The sequence below is a fragment of the Vidua chalybeata genome, chromosome 12, assembly GCF_026979565.1.
Source record: "Vidua chalybeata isolate OUT-0048 chromosome 12, bVidCha1 merged haplotype, whole genome shotgun sequence".
In the NCBI taxonomy this organism is placed as follows: Eukaryota; Metazoa; Chordata; class Aves; order Passeriformes; family Viduidae; genus Vidua; species Vidua chalybeata.
In genome coordinates, this window is record NC_071541.1 from 1,541,126 (window position 1) to 1,561,443 (window position 20,318).

A 20,318-nucleotide genomic window follows, 5' to 3' on the forward strand; every position below is an offset into this window, starting at 1 on the left:
AAAGACGAGGTGCTGTCGTTGCCACCTCACCTCATCCACCCTCAGTCTCACCTGTGCATCCCAGCGCCCCGAATGGAAACGGAATCTCCCCTGCAGGAAGGATTCCTCACACTGCATGATCAGGGGGCTGAGGTTGTTTTGAGCATGGTGGCATCCAACAGCTGAGGGACACTGAGACTTCACCGTGCTAAATACATTAAAATAAACGAGGAGAAGATGGGTGTGCTCCCACAGGCTTGGCAGCCCCATCTCCTTACGTGCTGGGGAGCATCAGAAGATCAGGACAGAGGTTCCTCGTGGCTACTGCAGGGCCTGTGCCTTCTCTGGAAGGCAACTCCACTGTCAAGGAGGTCAGGATTTGCACAAGGTTTCCTTTTGGAGAGGGCTCTTTCAGAAAAGGGCAAGATTTCTGCCCACAGTTGATGATGCAGGTCCTTATCAACTTTTTTTTAATGTCATGCTCATGACGTAATCATAATTTAAAAAAGGTGTATTTTACCTTGAGGAAAAACACATTAAAACAGCGAAAGACACAGGCAGGTGATTGCTTAACACGTGCCAAGAGTCTGCTGGTTGTGCACTGGTTTCCTAAACAGGTATCACTAAAACAATGTTTAAAAAGATAAAACATCCTGTATCACAGAATTCTGTTTGAAACAAACAGAAAATTTAAGATTTGTTTTATCAATGATCAAAAGTTTGCAAGTGCTACTTACAGAAGTTTAGTGACCCAAAGACATTCTTGCCTCTGCAGCCTTTGCCATCGCATGCAATTGTCTGTGCTCACTGATATCTATGACTGCTGCAAATCTTGCAAGAAATAAAGCTGATTTTAAGAGTCCAAACCACAAATTAAAGCACTATTGTGTCACTAAGCCAACATTTTACCCCACCAGTACTCCTGTAATGTTTTGCAGAGTTTCCCCCCTGTTTTGCAGGGCAGTTGCAGCCACATAAAAAAAGAAACTGTGTTCCTCCAAATAGGACATTCTGGTCACAGTATTTCACAGCCAGTGCCACAGTGAGCTCAAGGATACATTTGTCTTGAAGTCTCTGCTCTCTCAATGCCAAGGGCTGTGGCTGACCAGCACCAGAGGCTGGTACCCCCCAGCTCTGGGCTTCCCTGGGTCCCCCCAAGTGCCAGAAACACAAAACTGGCTAGCTCTGGATTCAATTCCTTTTGTGCATCAATCCTGCAGTTATGTAACAACTGTCAATCACCTCTGGACAGTCGGAGGCACAGAAAAGGAGACCACAATTCACCCTGGGGGAGCCTCCTTGCTGGTGGCACGAGCAGAAATGTTGAGAAAACGTCAACTGAGTCCAAGTATGGAGCAAGACCGGGTTGGGATGGGAGAGTTGTGTGAGCCCAGGCCAGAACTTCCTACCAAGCCTCGCTGATGAGGAGCTGGCTGCTGAGATTTCTGTGTCCATGGCACCTGCTCCAGGGACAGCACAGCCACAGCCCCCAGCCCCAGGGGGCACTCAAGGGAGGGCACAGGGATCCTCAACCAACGAGCTCTGGAAGGTCAAACAGCTCGAAGCCACAAGCTTTTTGCACTGTCACATCCCAAAGGAGCCTGGTGAGCTCCAAGCCACCACTCCACACGGCACGGATTCCCTCTGGCTGTGCTGTGATGGAGGCACAACTCTCCAGTTCATCACCACCAGCTCATCGGTGCTGTCTCGAGCCAGGGTGGCCCCTGGTCCTCATCCCCCTCCTCAGCTGCTTGGGGACAGAGAGGGCTGTGCAGCACATCCCACCATCATCCTCTGCAAAGAGCAGCAACTCTGCTCAGATGCCATAAAGCCAGGAGCAAATTCCACTTCCTGGGAAAAAAAAAAAAAATCACCTTTTCCTTGCATGCCAGCTCGCACCACCCCACCCTCTGCGACTGCAGCCCACCTAGGGGACAGCAGTGGGCAAAGGGAAACTGAGGCACCAGCACTCTCTGAAGTGGCGGAGGTGCATTGTGTCACCTCGGGGCAGCACTTAAAAACTGCCTGGAACAACCAATGCCATCAACCTCATCTTACCTCCCCCTGCTGAAAGCACCAACATGTGCGTGTGGGTAATTTGTCACGCAAGCTGACTTTTGAGAAGATCCCTAATTAAAGGAGCAGAGTCTCTGTGGAGAGGTGTTACGTAAGGGACTTTACTTGCCATTAACTTCCACCGACCAAGGAAACCCGAAACCCGGCGGAGGTGAGGCAGAGTAAGGGCACACAGAATTTTTATTTAGCAGATGAGAGAGTCCTCAGCAATTTCCTGCACTGTCACTCACTCGCTGTACCAGAGGAAAGCCTGGCCGTGCTGCCACGCGTGTTCATCCCTGCCCGAGGGGACACACTCTGAGTGCCCACCAGCACCCACCAGAGCATGCCTTGCTCTGGAGAAGGGAGCCCGAGGCAGCACCAGGACAGCAGCCAGGCACTGGCACCGGGGAGCAGGGCAGGCTCAGCCCTCACCCTCTGGAGCAGAGCGTGGGGCACCCCCAGGGCTGCTCAGAACTGCTGAGCCGGCGCTCCCCGGGGGGATGCTCAGGGTTACATAAATTAATAAAGGGGTTGATGCAATTTGCAGCTCAGTGAGTTGCAGCATTTGTCAAGTTAATTTGTTGTCTGGTGCTGACCCCGTGGTTCCACCTCTGCTTCTGTCTCTGTGCAAACCAGGGCAGGCTTCCCACTGAAACCCAGGGCTCCTGCTGAGCAGGAGTGACAGCCACCACAAGGTCACCACCATCCTGCTCCCAGAGAACCTGACGGCGTTTCTAAGTTAATTCCAAAAGCTAAAGCCCAGAAAGTTTCCACCCAGAGAGCTGGAAGCGGGGCAAAGACCTTCCCAGAAGAGCTAATTTGCCACATTCACATTCACCCCTGCAGCAAAACACGGAGCAGCGTGGGATTCAGGGTGCCACACACCACCAGCTCAGCCTCCTTCCTGAGGTGAACCAGGAGCCTTTTCTCTTGTCCTGCTTCTCCCCCACATTCATTTTCCTAACAATACAATAAAAATCCCTCCTACCAATTACAATAAGGAACGTTTCGAGATTTGCTTTTCTGCTGGAGTTGGCAACCACCTACTTTGCCTACCCTTAATACTGGCCCTGCCTGCACCTAATGAAACAGCAACACCTACTGCAGTTATCCCTTCCCAGCATCATGGGGATCTGCTCTCCCACTGAAGCTCATGGGAGTTACCTGGGAACTCCCATTATTAACCATATTACAATCATCATGTGCAAGTTCCTGTGTGTTGGTACAAACCTTCTCCTGCACTTCAGGCGGAATCAATTTCCCGTGTGAAAACCTGGAGTTAAGAAAATGCCGTGCAGGGGTGACACATTTCTGGCTTTGCTGCCAAAGAGCCTTTTTTACATAACCTGTCCCTATCCCACCACTTTCCTATTCTCAAAGGCCTGTAGATAGAGGCAATTGAAGTTCAGTAGAAATTATTCAAACTGAGCACAGAACAAGCTTGTTTAGAGCACTATCAATCAACAGCTGCTAATAATAACAAAAAAAATTGTGAAATGAAGATAACCTCTGTTAGACCTCAAAGACAAAGCTGGCTGGTTTGGCTAGGTGAACTTTGCCAATGACAAATGCATCTGATGCAAAATTAATATTGGTCCAGAGACTGGGGATGACTCTTCCACTGGCACTTACTGGAAGCTGCAGAAGAACTGCAGAAAATCCACTCTGCAGAGGTTGCCAAGCCCTACCTACCCACTCTGCAAAACTTACCAAAGAACATTAGAGAAAGACTGGGAGAAAACACAAGGAAAGTATCAGGTTAATTTTCCCAAGTGCATCTTGTTTCCATAAGCAGCCAAATCTTGCAGCGTGCTTTGTAAAAATGAATTCCTGCTAAGGGGAGACCATCACTTTGCTGCACTCAGTAAATCTTCACTGTGTCACAGCCAAAGGCTGCTGTACAAAACCAATCAGCTTTGCAGATTAGCAATTACCCACACAGCTCTCCTGAACAGCTGGGCTGCACCCAGGGCCCTCTGCACTGTGAGCCATTCTTCCTACATGGAGACAGCAAAGCTCGATGACACGAGTTCACTGTCTCAGGATACCAGTTTAACCTGGCCATCACATCACTCAGCAATTACCCTGGGAGATACAGCCCTGAAATAATGATTTTACTAAAGAGCAAGCCTCCACCTTCGCTTTGATTCCCAGTGTGGAGCCAGCTGTTCTGCCAGAAGTTAAGCTTTGTGGTTGGTGTTTTCCCCATTGGAGTTGTCCTGACTTGGCTCTCTCCAGCCCTCCTGAGAGCTCAGAGTGCTGAGGATGTGCTGTTCCTGCCTGCCACTGCCAGCATCCCTTGGGCCCCCATGTGCTGGAGCCACTGCAAGGCACCAGAAAAACTCTCCACCTACCACCAGGAGTTCAACCAACGTGGAAGAAATCCACAGAACACATCCATGCACTGATTATGCTCCTTTTTTGCCTTTTGCTACAAAGTCCATGGAGTGTTGCAGCGTGGAGTATCCACATCCCAACGGCTCCACGGGATATTTTCAATAACATCCCGTTGGTGCTTTGCATGCGTGAGTAAGAGCTGCTGGGTGTGTCCGAGCCCTCAGAGCTCACAGCATTAGCTGTAGGCATCACAAGTCATTTGGTTCCTAAAACACTCTGTACTTTTAAAGCAGCCCACACTCCAGCAGAGCCCCCTCCCAGCCCGGCCCGCCGGAGCACGCACCCAGGACTGCTGGCTGCCCGTCCTACAGACACCTGCCAAGCACTTATTCCTGAGTGGGAAAGGATGGAAAACAGCCACCCTGGGTTGTGGAGCACGTCTGCAGAGGCTGGAGGGCAGCAGGACCTGGCAGCAGAGCACGGTGTGGGGCTGAAGCACCTCTGCCCTGAGAGCCATCCATCGCTCCTGACCGCAGGGCTGTTCCACAGCCCAGCTCCCGGTTACAGACAGCAAATGCAAACTGAACCACCTCCCTTTGGGCAAAAAGGTGTCCTGGGAGGCGGACTGCACATTTTCCTGTTGGTTTTCAGTAGGTGAGCTGAGGAGTCTGCTTCCAACACGGATTTGGGCACTGCGGGAAGTGACTCTGCTCAATCCTTTAGCACTGAGGTTCAGCACAAGCAAAGGACCTCTCCACACCAGGCTGGAGCAGTTTGTTTTTCCTTCCAGCATGACAGTGTGAGGTTACCTGAGGCTCCCTGAGAGCTCTAAGGATGAAAGCTCAGCTTCCTTTACATTAGAGAAGAGCAGGAAATTTAAAGGAGTGACTGTCCCCCAGGAATGTTAATCCTGTCATTGCAGTTTAAGGTGACACAGGATTTTCAACACTCAATTCCCACTTGATCTTTTGCAAAGAAGTCTCATTCCAGAGCTTATATACAGGGGATTAATGAGGGTACTGATTAGAGACAGAGTGAAGGAGCCCAGAGACATTCCCTGTCCTCTCAAGGGAAGTTTGCATGGACACAGGAGGTGCTGCTGTAAGGATCTAGTGTGTGTTTCAACCACAACAATCAGTTACAACTGGTCAGGACTCAGCCCCAGAGACAGACTGCAAACACAACACGTGCAGAGCTAAACATATAACAGATCACAGATTCAATCATCTTTGTGAGCAAGTTTTGCTGTCGTAAGGTTTTACTTTCCCTGTGGAAGAACATAAGGGCTCGCTGGTGTGTGTTCATCAATCCACACCAGGGACAGTTTTCTTTTAGGGGAATCTAATCCCTACTGAAAACACAGAAAGGAAGAACAGGGAGATTGCTGGAAATGGTGGTGGTCTGGAGTTTACCATACACTTATTTCAAATTCCAGACTGAAATTTAACAGCTCACCATAAAAGTCGCTGAACATGTTACAGTTGCTTAAGTTATTTGTAAGAGCAGTCAATAACTTCCCTACAAAGCTGATTTATTACACATTCCTCTCTATTGCCCTGGGAAAACACCTCACGTACCCAGTGCCCGTGCAAACATTCAGTAAGTTGACTTTTGCATGGCAGACATTAATATTTCCCTTAATTACAGGTCAAAGATCATTCAGATCATTTCCCCTCCCGCCTCCTTAACCCTCTCAAATTTCCTGGATTTCATGAAAACATTTCCCTTCCCGACACAGTTCAGTCACAAGATGGGAGTTTTCCATTTCCCTACCTGTATCGTGGTGTTCCCACCTTCCAGCAGGGCAATGGCCAGCAGGATGCTCTCGTGGAAGACTCTGTCACTGGTGGCATTCATGATGAGATCTATGACCAGGTTGGAAGCACCTTCTTTATCCAGGTGGCACTGGACATCTGCCAGGCTCATCTCCCCTCGGCTCATTGAGCTCGACCCAGAGCTTCCTCCTGGAAAGGTGGTCAGGAGAAACAGGTTGGCACTGACCCCGTGGGGATGGCAAGGCCAGGTGGACAGGGCTTGGAGCAACCTGAGACAGTGGAAGGGGTCCCTGCTCATGGCAGGGGGTGGAGCAGGATGAGTTTTAAACTCCCTTTCAACCCAACCCATTCTGTGATTCCATTAGTGACTTTTTTAGCAACGGCCTCAAATGAAATAAACTTCACTGTACAACTGACTTCAAATGGAATTTTTGCCCATCCTACCCCACAATCTCTGCAATACCACGAAATGGTTTTCTTTCAGAAATGGTTAATGATCTGACATCCTAATGGGCACATCTCCTAGATATTATTGCAAATATTAAATAGATCAGGATTTCTAAGCGCACGCACTCAAAGCAATGTCACAAACCTCAAGCCAACCCAAGGCAGTCGCTGAAACGTACAAAGAGCTCTGTCTGCTACTTTTGCTCTCAACTGCAGTCACCCACATGGATGGTTTTACTTTTTTTGGGAGCTCATAGACAAAATCATGTGGGAAAACATCTTGATTTGAGCCGTGGGGTGCTGACTGGTCAGGAATACACATCCCCAGGGCAGGGGAAGGGATGAGTGTTGTTTTGATTTTTTAAGATTTTCTAAAACCTTTTAAGTTTACATTTTCGTAATGAACTTTCTCACACAACTTTTTGTAAATGACTTATTGTTTTACATTCCTCTACAGAAGAAGAGAAATTTAATAAACTAAATTTATCCAGTATCATCAGAGAACTAACACTTTCACCCTCCAATCCACCATCGCCTTTAGAAAACTACAGACGCTGAAGTCAAAAATAAACTTACCCCTTTATTATTTTTTCTTTTTTTTTTTTTTTACTTCCACAAGAACAAAAACATACATCGTGTTTTCTCAAGCCCTACGGTAACAGGTGAGCAGAGCGTGTCCTACCTCCCGGGCCGGCCTTGCCGGGGCCGCCGGCGGACAGGGGCCCGTTGCCGAAGGCGGTGAGGCTCTCGCGCCGGCCGGCCGCGCGCACGTTGCCGTAGTAGCGGTTCACCAAAACCTGCCTCAGGGCCTCGCCCTGGATGCAAAGAGCACAAGGAGATCACGATGGTTGCTCCGTGAACAAGCCAACCACCCGCGTGCATTGGTGCTGCTACCAGTACCCTTCTTGCGGTGAGGGAGCGGGGAATGAAACCCTGGAGAGGTGGAGAAATCCACCGAGCAGCCCCTGATGTGCTGGGACACTGCAGGGGTCTCATGGGGCTCAATGAGATTATGGGCTCCCCCATGCAGCACAGAGACAGCTGCAGTTCAGGTTTTGTGTACAGTTTTCTAGACAGATTTAATTTTCTCAGAGGTTCGTTTTAATTAAGTTCTATTGCCTCGGTCTTAAATGCAAAGGAGTTGCATCTGTGCAGCGCCAACACAAAACCAAGAGGTGGATTAGAGGAACACCAAAAATCATTTTTAAGAACAATTTAATCTCCTCACACCTCTCCTGTTTTGCCATCCCACCAACCCTGCAGGGCTGCGTCCCTCCACCAGCAGCTGACGCGATCCATCAGCCGCGAGCGGAAACCCGAGCGATCCCGCTGGATCCCGGCTCTTTGTTCCCTGCTGGCAGCTGCCCGAGTCACGCCAGCCCTCCCAGCCCAACAGCCAGCAGTGCACGGGGCAGGTCCTCGCATAACCCCAAATCCCGGAGCTCCGGCACGGCCCCAGCGCCAGCCAGCGGAGATCCAACACCTGCAGGTGGAACGCCGCCCCACTGCCGTCACTTCAGCCTCCGCAGGAATTCCCTGGGATCTGGGGAGCTGGGCAAAGCTGGCAGCACTGCCAGCAGGCAGGGATTAAGGGATTTTGGTAAGGTCTTTGTGCACGCAGGAGACCTGGGGATTATTGTCACCGGGAGCTCCTGCCCTGCTAATGGCAGCGTGGTTACAGCAGCACCGTCCCGGGACGGTGCTGCAGAGGGGAGGGAAGGGCTTTTCTGGGGATTCAGGGGAAAAAAAATAGATCTAGTAAAAAATAATTTCATATTAAAAATATGTCCAATGAACTAAAGCATCTTATCTTTAATTCCATTGACAAAACATATGCTTTATTGATTTTCAGTTATATTTCAAATTAAACTGCTTGTCTGACTATAGATTCAAGGTGTAATTTAATAATTAGCTGTCATAAAAGTGAAGTCTTACTTTCTAAACTTTCACAGGAGGCCTTTAAAACACAAGTAAATGGAACAACATAAATGTGCATTAATTAGCTTGCACAGAACTCCAGCACTGCTGCAGTCCCGCTGATTTTATACACAGCTGGCACTCAAAAAAGTCACTTCAAGAGATCCTTATACCCCAAAAGAAAAAAAAAAAAAAGACAAAAACCTGTCTGATAATCAAGTTCTTTACCAAATTTCAGAAATCACTTCCACACATGCCTGAGCTGGTGAGGGATCTCTGCCCTCCCCACAGGGCTGGGGCTCAAGTCAGGGCTCCCACTGCCACCCTGTCACCACAATCCAGCAGCTCAGAAATGGTTCCTGTGGAGTCTCAGTGTGAAAGCTGCAGCACGGGAGCTGCATTTCATGGGATCAGATGGGAGGGAGCAAGTGTCAGGGAACAAAATAAACACAAGGTCAGTGTTCCAACCAGCTGCTTCCAAAAGCTCCCAAGCAACAGAAAAAAAGGAAAACTCCTGTGGAAGCAGCAGTAGGAGGAGATGAGCACTTCTCCAAGGGGCATACGCTTCCCATCACCGCTTGGGCCGAGGAGTGAACATGTGGGAGAGGCAAGAGACAGCTCAGGAGCTCCAGCAAACCTGTCCTGGAGGAGCTCCTGCGACTGACAGAGACATGAGAGTGTTTAGTACACGAGGCAGTGCTTTATCCACCTCCCTGTCCCCAGTCTGGCAGGTGAGGGAGGCTACGTGACAGAACAAGGCCAAGCCAAACCAAAAAAAAAAAAAAAAAAACCCTGAACTACATCTTCCTTGTACATGGGCACTGATTGGAAAGGCAGCTTGACACCCAGATGGGCCCTAGGACACACATGGCTACAAGGGAGCTCTCACATCACCTTTTTCCTCCTCTGTTGAACTAACTGGCAGCCATCCTGTCAAATGGCATTTAAACCAGGGATTTTTACTACTTACTACAAAGATAACACATATCCAGCCTGGAGAACAGCTGCTAGCAAACTCCACCTTGCCTGAATTCAGGAGGGCAATTAAAGCTCTTGGAGCTGCCCATAGATTCTCCTTCTGGAGTGGGAGGTGGCTTCTATTCCACGGTCAAAATAGTTGGAGTGAGTGGAAACCTGACCAGGACAGGCACCTCTGGTGTCTGTAGGTGTTGTGTATCCAAAACAAGACAGATCACCAGAAAATACAGCAGGAACAAGTATCAAGCAGTTGTTTCTAGTCAGAGTGTGCTGATCCAGTCACCAGCATTTCAAACTCTAACTGGGAAGAAAAGCTCTGGTTCCTACAAGTTTATCCAAACCCATGGTACCAGCTAACAAAATATGAGTATGTGATCAAAGCAGAAGGGATAAAAAATAAGTGGTATTTAAGAAATGTTCTAATTAATTCAGCTGCAATGCTTGGCTCCAGAACAGTTCTTTAACCATCCTGTTAGTGCTGTGCACCACTTTGACGAGGGCAGTGTGCAAACAAATAGCAGATGTTTGGCAGTAACCAGAAAAATCAAATATGGTACCTAGGAAAAAACCCAACAGCGTCCACTTTCATCTGCATTCACGCCAGGTAAAGTAAGAGTAAGTCACACAGAAACATCACTGTCCATGCATCAGCAATGCAGATGCAACACACAACTCTAAGTGACATCAGAAAACCTGTTAGAAGCTTTAAAACAGAGCATCTTCAATATTTTAGAGTGAAGCAGTTTTAAGTTGCTGCTGTTGTGTTCCCAGCTACAAGAGCAGAAGAAATGGAGAAAGGGACCAGCAATGCTGATTTTGCAGCTTGGCTGGCTAGAAAGGGGTGCTGTGGCCAGGAGCCAACTCCAGGAGCACTGATGAACATCACTTCCCAACGGAGTGATCAGCACCCACGGGGAAGGTTTTGACAGTGGGAATGGACCAGACCAGGACCTGAGCTCAATTTGGAGCAGCCAAGCACTCGTCCCTTCCATGTAACCCCAGAGAAGGGGCTCCAGCACCTCACTCTGTCGGTGTGGCTCATTTTTTGGATTTTCCAGCCAGCATTTAACCCCACAAGTTTCTTACATGACTTAGGCTTCGCTGTTCACAAGGGAAAGGGAGAGATGAGTTCTGAACGTGCTTGACTGCTGTACGTACCCTTCTATGATCCTCCAGTTGCCTCTGTGGTAGAGTTTGATCAAGCTCCTGCTGTGCGTGCAGAAAGTTCATTTTAAAGCAGAACAACACTCAAGAGAGACCAACATCTCGGCACTCACGGGGGATACTGGGGGAGTCACAGCTGGATGCGAGGGGGGAGATGAGGGAGATGGACTGACAAGCCATCAAAACAGGACACCTGCCCTCGGCCAGCCCTGGCCCCTGTGCTCTGCCACCCTCACACACCCCCCTGGCATGCAGGTGTGCCAGCAGTGTTGGGGAAGCACGGCGTGTGTCCGGTGCCACAGCTCCCAGGGACACACACGGCTCTGGGGGGCTCAGCCCACGCATGCCCATGCACACACACACAGGAACACCCCCCCAGCCCGCTGGACACACACCGCGGGGGCGAGGGACTCCAACACACCCCACCGTGGTCACTGAAACTCATTTGAGACCGGGGAGGGCTTCTGGCCCAGCCTGGGGGGCTCCCTTGCAATGGCCAGGAGGGCAGTGGGGAGGCACCGAACTGCCCCTTGGCACGGGCACGTCTCCAAATCAAATCTCTCTCACTTTAGATATAATACATTTCCAGGAATGCAACTTCCACTTTGCAAAGCTGAAGCACGTTGGGGTTTTGCTGCTTTAAAGCATCTGAAAAGGTGTAGAGTAACAGCTCCATAGAGGGACCAGGAAAACCAGGAGCCATCTCCCACACATCTCAAATCCATTTGATGACCACTCAAGAGTTTCAGGTTACATTTAAACACTATTCCACAAAAGTTACAAATACAAAGGCCTAAGGCATCACAAACACTTCTTTTTCTACATCATCTCACATTTATAAAAACTTCACAGCTCAGAGAATCAACACTCTCCCAGATTTAAACTTCATGTTGTTTCATTTAGGTTTGCACTGATTTGGCACCCAGTTGTACAATCTACCAATGCCATGTCCAGATGTCCCATGAATTTCAAAGGAATTTAAGATCTGATAAATTTTCCTGCCTTCTTTTTGGCAAATAATCTGCTTCATGCACATAAAGGACACATTTCTACATATCCAATTCCCTCAGAACCAGTGGCCTTGACAATGTGCAGTGACCCTGAGCTTGTCCACTGGGCATTTTAAATGGGACACCAATTGCTCTGGAGTTATGAAGCTTCCCCTAAGAACTTCTGACACCTCCCTTTCCTTAAAGTATTGAAGTTTTTAAGTATGTGAGGCAAAGGGAAAACCAAATTCTGCATTAGGAGCCAAAATGAAATCTCATTTTGCCAATGTAGGAAAACTTGAGAGGAGACTTTTCCCAGTGCCACCCTGAAAGGAACACACTTAGGATTAGCTTACACATTTTTTTATATTTTTCAGACTACCACACTGATGGTGTATTGGATTAAGGCACTTTAACAAATCTACTTATTTCCACTAACACCACACAGGAACACACATTCCACAGGGGTTTTTACCAACAAGACACTCCACTAGGACTACTGAAACACCAATATTTGTGTGCTGTACAAATATAGGTGGCTGACACACCTCTACAGGGCTCTCCGTTTCTGGAGCTTGCGGCAGCTAGTTGAAAGTAAAATGCAGAAAAATTAGTCATTCCTCCAGAATCCTTCATCCCAACAGCAATCCAGTGGTCAACAGCGAGGGGAAGGGAGCTGGCAAAGCACTTGACTTCAGCTGAATCACCACAAATGGATTATAGCTGTAATTACTGTTTACACTCTCCCACCCTGCTCCTAAAAGGGCCACATTTGGCAAATTTCGCGGGTATCCTTTGAACACCCCAAACTGCTTTGCATGAACTCAGAGGCACAAGCAAAAAAACGTAGTTGCAGGTGCCCAGAGCACTTTTGGGGACCACACCCCCAGGATCTGTCACTGGAATGCTGCACATCCACCCCAGTGGGGAGGAGGAGGAAGCCAGGGCAGCATATCACAAAGGCAGCAGCCTTATAATTTTAGCTTAAAAAAAATGTACTCTGTGGATTCTCATCTATAAACATACTTTTCTCAAGATAAAAGATACACGACACAGCACCAAACAGGAGCAACGAAATAAGGGCCTGAATGGTGACAGCTTTTCAAATTTAAAATGCTGATCTTCAACTGAAACAGATGAAGACAAGTAACTTTTATCTAGTCAAGCACAGACACACAACAGAGAGCTGAACATTCAAACTCAACTGCCGACTTAATTGTGGGGAAAGCGCTGTAACTTCTCAGGAGCAGACTCCAGGAAACAACACTCTCACAATCCTGTAACCCCAGTGAGCCAGGCACTCCTGGCCACGTCTGCCACAGGGACAGACAGACCAAGGCAGCACAGACTGGGGGAGCACCCAGCAAAGGCAGAGGGAGGCCACAGATGCAGCAGGAGGAATAATGAGACTCCACTTCCCAGGAAGGAGCTCTGGGAGTGAGCACTTCCCCTGCAGGGGCTCCTTGGCCAAGAAAAAGACCCTTCTCCAGTCTCCTCCCAAGGGACTTTGCTCCTGGCCAGCTCCCATGGCCTTTGGTGGTGGCTTCCTTGCATTGTCACCGCTCCTGGACACGTCTCAAGCATGCAACCCCCTTGTGTGGCCAAGTGGAAGAAGCAGGGAGGGTTTAACCCAGAGCAGCACAAGTGAACAGGAAGCAGCTCGTTCCTGCAGAGGAACACACCGTCCTGCCCTGCCCTGCCCTGCCTGCTCCCAGGCTGCAGCCCTGACAGCTCACGGGGAGCCTGGGCACATTGTCCCCACTGCACAACTGTGGCAAGCACATTTCTCTCTCTCTCTCTCAGGATTTTTTATTAAGGTGCACAGAGAGAAGTGAAAGAGAAAACAATTTCTATTTCTGCTCCTTGTTTTTCTCTTGTGGAATGTGTTTGGAGAATTGTTTACCCAGAGTGAGCGCTTGGTTGGATCATGGTGGATTGTTTGAGCCTGATGGCCAATCCAGCCCACCTGTGTCTGGGCTCTAGAGAACAAGGTCACGAGTTGTGAGGAGTGAGATATGATAGTTAGAGAAAGTAGCATGTAGTATTTAGTATCCTCTTTTATATAGCATATTGATGTATTATAACATAATTATAATAAAGCAATCATTCAGCCTTCTGAAATGGAGTTAGACATCATCATTCTTCCCATTGGGTTCACCGACATCTACAACACACAACCTGCCTGGGGCACGGGAAACATCCCTGCCTTCCCCAGGAGCCAACAGCAGCAAGGAAACCAGGCCTGTTCCCCTGCAGGGGAAATGAGGTCCCTTCCTCCTGGGGAGGGAACACTGAAGCTGACAGGTCAAGTGGACACGACTGCTGGACTCAGGATTCCAAACAAAAGTTTCCTTCTGGGCACCGGTACAGGTTTCCCAGAGGAACTGTGGATTTTCCAACCCTTAAAATGTCCAAGGCCAGGCTGGATGGAGCTCTGAGCAGCCTGGGACAGTGGAAGCTGTCCCTGCCCATGGCAGGGGTGGCACTGGATGAGCTTTAAGGTCCCTCCCAACCCAAACCCATCTGGGATTCCTGGGCTGATACCTTGACCCCATTTCAACCAAACATGCATTTACATTTTGGGGCTGAACAGCAGCACAGATGAAGAATCACATAAAATTGATAGTTTGCTCCTTCCCAAGGTAAAATTACAAATTCCAGCTCACAAATTCCTGTGCCCTCCCTCTGTGGCACAGACAGCAGATCAGAGCCAGCCCCACACACTGACCTGGGAGCAAAACCACTGCCCTGGGCAATGCCCACGTGGATCACCCACAGCAGCACAGCCCTCAGCCATCTTCCAGCAAGAATACAAACTCCAAATCCTGAAATTGTTATTCTTTGAGTCAAAATGGGGTCAAATAGCAAAGAATTATTGAGCTCTTGTTGCTGTGCTACACTTTGCACTCTCCTGTGTGTGCTGCAACAGCAAAACATCCCCTTATGCTTTACAAGGATTGAACAGGGTGGTAGAGCAGCCCAAAGCAGTAACTTTCCAAGATTTCTTGCGCCTCCATATATTTCAGCTCTCCAGCTGTAAGAAAGGGATGGTTTGGAGGGCAGAGGCAGGTTTGTGGAATACCAAACACAGCCAGGTGATTAGCAGGACACAGTGGACAGCTTTGAAACTGGAACCCAGTGGGTGGCCGGGTCAGAGTCCAACATCTGTGCTTTTCACAAGCAGTAGGGGAAGGTCCTTTCAACTTGCTGAGCAAAACCCTCTCTTCCTTTGAAGTTTCCACTCCCCCAAGGCTGGCCAATAAAGCACTCCTCACGAGCCATGGCTGGAGATGCACAATCTCTGACCCTCTGGTGACCGGAGCGCTTCCAGCATCCACTTCCCCAGCAGAGGCCACGTGTGCTTCCCAGAACAGACTGTCTGACTCAAGAGTGCACGTATGGCCCTCAAAAACCACCAGAGCACGTGACAGCTCCAGGGTGAATTCACTGCATCTCAGTTCCTGAGATACAGATGAGCTCCCCACCCTTTCCCTTTACAGTTTGGAGGAGTTCTTCAAAGTTTTAGTCTCATTTGCTTTCAAAATAACAATCACAATGAAAGTTGCTGAATCCTTCCTTCACAGAAAATTCAAGCTGTGACAGAGTAGAAAAGGTCTGAGGAAAAGCAGAAGGATTCTCATTCAAGCTTGAAGCATCAGAATTGCTTTTCTCCACTATTTTTACCCAACTGTGCAGTGAACACCCAGACCACGGAGCAGTGAAAAGGCCTGAAATGCATTTAAAAAGGCTGGTGGAGACTCCAGTTCACAGACTGGGGCTGCTCCAGAGAGTGGCTTCAGCAGAACAGGCTGGAAAACATCTCCCATTGTAATTAATGAGAGAGAAATAATCTGATCAGAAAACTCACATTTATGTGACCACACATTCAGAAACCTGGTCCTCTTCAGCCTCACCAGACTTTGGAATTTTGACAAAATAATGGACAAACCAGCACAATTCCAAGCACCAATCTCCTACACTCCAGGCTGCCCCAGAGCCCAAAGGACTGAGAGGTGACAAACCTCAGCCTGCTGAACTGATGACATTTTCCAAACCTCCAGACAATTCCTTCAGGTCTCTCCAAACATCCTCTCTCCTGTCCTGGGAGGTCCCTGAGCTCAACACTCAGCACTCTGAGGAAGCTGAGCCAAACTCTGTGGATTTGGCTCCGTGGACAGACAGTGGTGAGGAGCAGGATGCCCTGGGCTGTGAAGGAAGTCGGGTTCCATCACTGAGAGGTCCCTTCTGGTCCCAAAATCTGTGAATTCAGGAGCTGACCCAACTCCATGCATATGGCATCTCATTACCGGGGTGGCAGGGGGAGACGTTTGGCAGAGAGGAGGAAATAAAAAGGGAAAACACAACTGCAGAGTCAGCCAAATTGCACATTAAGCTTTTGATAGCCAGGTTGTACATCCAGATGCGAGGAACTAGAGTGAACATCTCAGATAAATGTTATTCTGAAGCCTCTGCCTCAGCTCCTGCATTGCCATCTCCAGTAGGAGCTGGAATTCCAGTGGGAATGGCTGTTCAGATTGAATCCTGCAAGTCCCTTTCCACTTTTTCCTCCTTTCTCTGAACTTCTCTGCTCTTCCCTTTGAAATACCATCAGCTCTTCCTTGAAAGGCACACAGCAAAAGCATCACCTTGTCTGATTCGTGGCAACAGACTAGAGCACAAATTATGTTGCTGTCCTTCATAAGTCTTTAAAAATACCACAGAACTCTGTGCAGCCTCCTTGCCAAGTCCCCTTTGTAAAGCCAACACTGTTACCTTGTGGAGCTGAGGAGAAATTTGGATAGGGAATTTCTAGCCCCTGCAGATGATCTGTAGGTGTTTGTCAAACAAGCATTTGACTTGTTATGGAGAAGTTTCAGGGCAGAGGGGAATAACTGGGACCCAGGAGCACTGAACTGCTTTGACAAACTTCCCACGTTCCATTTCCCCCCTGCACAGACGTTGCCTTTTCAGGGATGGAGGATCTCAGACCTGCCTAAACCAGGCAGCAGCAGGAGATGTGGGGCAGCACCTTCTTCTGGTACAGGTCCCCCAGAAGGCACGGGGGATTTTGGGGGGCAGGGGCAGCCCCCAGCCCTGGCCCTGTCACACAGCCAGGCAGGGACAGACTGAACATCCTCCCTCATCTCAGGGAACGTGCAGGGATCTGTGCACTGCCAGGCGAGGAGGTGGCAGATCTGCCACAAGTGCCTGCACTCCAAGGTCACCAAGATCTACCTAGGGGAATGCCTTCCCTCATTTTCCAGAGTTTTCAGTGGAGAAATCATGTTTTAACTTGGGCTGGGACTTTCCAGGAGCTGGAACTCTCAGTCTCTGCCCTTCAGCGGGAGTGCAGCCACTTCCTCCTCTTTAAATCCTTGATCTTGCAGGACTTCTACTGAATCCAGTAAGAACTACCTTCACAACACATTTGACAGCAGCAGTTTTAATCAGCAGTAAGATGGTATAACTACTATTTTCTTGGTGACAAGTAACTGTAAGAAATGTTCCAGGCTCCTTTTCCAAGGAGCTCACCGATTCCAGTCCGTGTTAAAAAAAAAAAAAAAAAAAGCCCTGTCCAAAGATTGCAGGATTTCTCAAGGGGAAAAAAATATAAGGCAGCCCACAAAAATTTATGAGTGCCTGCATTTCCTCTGCTTGAGACATAACAAGTGAAGCACTGTCTAAGTGCAAAATACACAAGAGAAATGACTGCAGAGTAAGATCTCTACAAGGAAAATAATTCCCAAGTGCAGATTTCCAGCTCTGAAGAGGTTAATACGTTTCCTAACTCCAATCAAAAATGCATAAAACAGCACATATTTTGCACCTTAGCCATTGGAATTTCAGTTTGTCGTAGATAAATAGCAGGGAAAAGGTTAATTCAGGCAACCCCTCTGAACCAGCATTTTCAGTTCCCTTTTCACCTACTTGAAACCTCAAGACTAATGCGAAGAGATGAAAAAACCCCAAACCTAAACTCTACTGAGTGGGTCTGCAAGTGCATTTTACTGGATGGAGCTGCCTGTAGATGTATCAGCTGCATAAAGAAGTGCCACTACTGAAAAAACAGATAAAACACCAACACAACCCTAAAAAAATAACTAAATAACTACAAGGGAAACTCCGGGCCGGATTTGGTTGGGTGCTTGCTGGCCCATACCCCAGCCCTGAGGGCTGGGGGAGCAGCAGAGCACCCCCATTTCACCCTGGAAAACAAAACAGAGCTGCAGTGGTGTGGGGTCAGGCTGGGGGAGCAGCAGAGCACCCCCATTTCACCCTGGAAAACAAAACAGAGCTGCAGTGGTGTGGGTCAGACTGGGGGGAAGCAGAGCACCCCCATTTCAACCTGGAAATTAGAATAGAGCTGCAGTGGTGTGGGTCAGGCTGGGGGAGCAGAGCACCCCCATTTCACCCTGGGAATTGAAACAGAGCTGCAGTGGTGTGGGTCAGGCTGGGGGAGCAGAGCACCCCCATTTCACCCTGGAAAACAAAACAGAGCTGCAGTGGTGTGGGGTCAGGCTGGGGGAGCAGCAGAGCACCCCCATTTCACCCTGGAAAACAAAACAGAGCTGCAGTGGTGTGGGGTCAGGCTGGGGAGCAGAGCACCCCCATTTCAACCTGGAAATTAGAATAGAGCTGCAGTGGTATGGGGTCAGACTGGGGAAGCAGAGCACCCCCATTTCAGTGTGGAAATTTAAACAGAGCTGCAGTGGTGTGGGTCAGGCTGGGGGAGCAGAGTACCCCCATTTCAGTGTGGAAATTTAAACAGAGCTGCAGTGGTGTGGGGTCAGGCTGGGGGAGCAGAGCACCCCCATTTCACCCTGGGAATTGAAACACAACTGCAGTGGTGTGGGTCAGGCTGGGGGAGCAGAGCACCCCCATTTCAGTGTGGAAATTTAAACAGAGCTGCAGTGGTGTGGGTCAGGCTGGGGGAGCAGAGCACCCCCATTTCAGTGTGGAAATTTAAACAGAGCTGCAGTGGTGTGGGTCAGGCTGGGGGAGCAGAGCACCCCCATTTCACCCTGGGAATTTAAACAGAGCTGCAGTGGTGTGGGGTCAGGCTGGGGGGAAGCAGCAGCCCAGCCCCAGCTTAGGGCTACCAGCACAGGCTGCGGGCCAGCCCCGGTGCCTGTAAACATCCCCACCGCCTTTATTGGCAATTACTGCTGAAGGTCACACATCAGCAGCGGGCCTAAATTCCAGGAAAAAAAGCTCTTGTTATGTAACTGCTGCCTGAATGTTGGCAGGTGCCCAGCGGAACAGCTCACTGCAATGTGGCTGGGAGGGGAAAAAGGAATATATAAAAAAAAAAAAGCAAAGTAGGCCATCTCACAGCGCGATCGGCATCCTGCGCGTGCCACCTGCAGGTCAGCACCAGCGGGGCCCGGCCTGGCAGGCCACCAGAGATCCGTGGCTCCTCCAGGACGGGTGTGTTTCAGTAGCCAGGACTCGCACTGCGGGTGGAAACTGGGCCACGGTGTCCCCAGAGGGGAGCCCTGGCCGGGGAGGATGGGCAGGAAGGTCCTGTCCCAGAGCCCCGCAGGAGCAGGAGGGAGCCGTGCTGGGCTGGCCTGGAGCGCAGGGAGCCCACGGTGCAGCTCAGCATGCAGCAGCAGATCTGCATTTGCATCACGCCTGCACTTCTCAGTGGGCTGAGGACTGCGTTAACAGCAAATTAAGCTGTTAGTGTCTAATGACAAGCAGGGTTTAGCTCTTGCTGTTGTGTGGAGATTCACACTTGGTGGCACTCGGGAAGAATTCACCTCGGCCCTGAAGCTCTTCCCTGAGACAGCAGCACAGGCTCCATCAGGAACAGGATTAGAGCAGCTCCAGCCCAGGAAGGAGGCCACCAAGAGAGACTCAGGCCAAGGGCTTTTCGGGACAATGCCCTGCCTTGGGGTTTTGGCTTTATCACCTGAGACACCCGCACAGAGCCCATGTCAAACACACCCTGCTGAGCCCTTCAGCTCCTGCTCCCACCCCATGCTCCAGGAGAGGCAAAGAGCAGCCACAGCACAGCCCAAAGGCCAAACTCTGCACTCACAGCTCCCCAAAACCAGGAGAGAACCAACACAACCCCAAAATCAGGAGAGAACCAACACAACCCCAAAAACCAGGAGAGAACCAACACAACCCCAAAAACCAGGAGAGAACCAACACAACCCCAAAAACCAGGAGAGAACCAACACAACCCCAAAACCAGGAGAGAACCAACACAACCCCAAGATCAGGAGAGAACCAACACAACCCCAAAAACCAGGAGAGAACCAACCCCAAAAACCAGGAGAGAACCAACCCCAAAAACCAGGAGAGAACCAACCAACCCCAAAAACCAGGAGAGAACCAACCAACCCCAAAACCAGGAGAGAACCAACACAACCCCAAAAACCAGGAGAGAACCAACATAACCCCAAAACCAGGAGAGAACCAACCCCAAAAACCAGGAGAGAACCAACCCCAAAAACCAGGAGAGAACCAACACAACTCCAAAACCAGGAGAGAACCAACACAACCCCAAAAACCAGGAGAGAACCAACACAACCCCAAAATCAGGAGAGAACCAACACAACCCTAAAAACCAGGAGAGAACCAACACAACCCCAAAACCAGGAGAGAACCAACCAACCCCAAAAACCAGGAGAGAACCAACCAACCCCAAAACCAGGAGAGAACC

General features: G+C 49.5%; 1 protein-coding gene across 1 annotated transcript in view; it reads right to left on the reverse strand.

Moving 5' to 3' along the window:
* The window catches only part of ITPR1 (inositol 1,4,5-trisphosphate receptor type 1), a 159,785-nt gene that overhangs the window by 49,692 nt on the left and 89,775 nt on the right, over positions 1-20,318 (reverse strand). Inside the window, exons 40-43 of the mRNA XM_053953544.1 lie at positions 12,193-12,228; positions 10,650-10,700; positions 7,279-7,411; positions 6,148-6,338 (exon numbers count right to left, since the gene is read on the reverse strand). Coding sequence (XP_053809519.1) covers positions 6,148-6,338; positions 7,279-7,411; positions 10,650-10,700; positions 12,193-12,228 — 411 coding nt within the window. The remainder of the gene's footprint in view (positions 1-6,147; positions 6,339-7,278; positions 7,412-10,649; positions 10,701-12,192; positions 12,229-20,318) is intronic.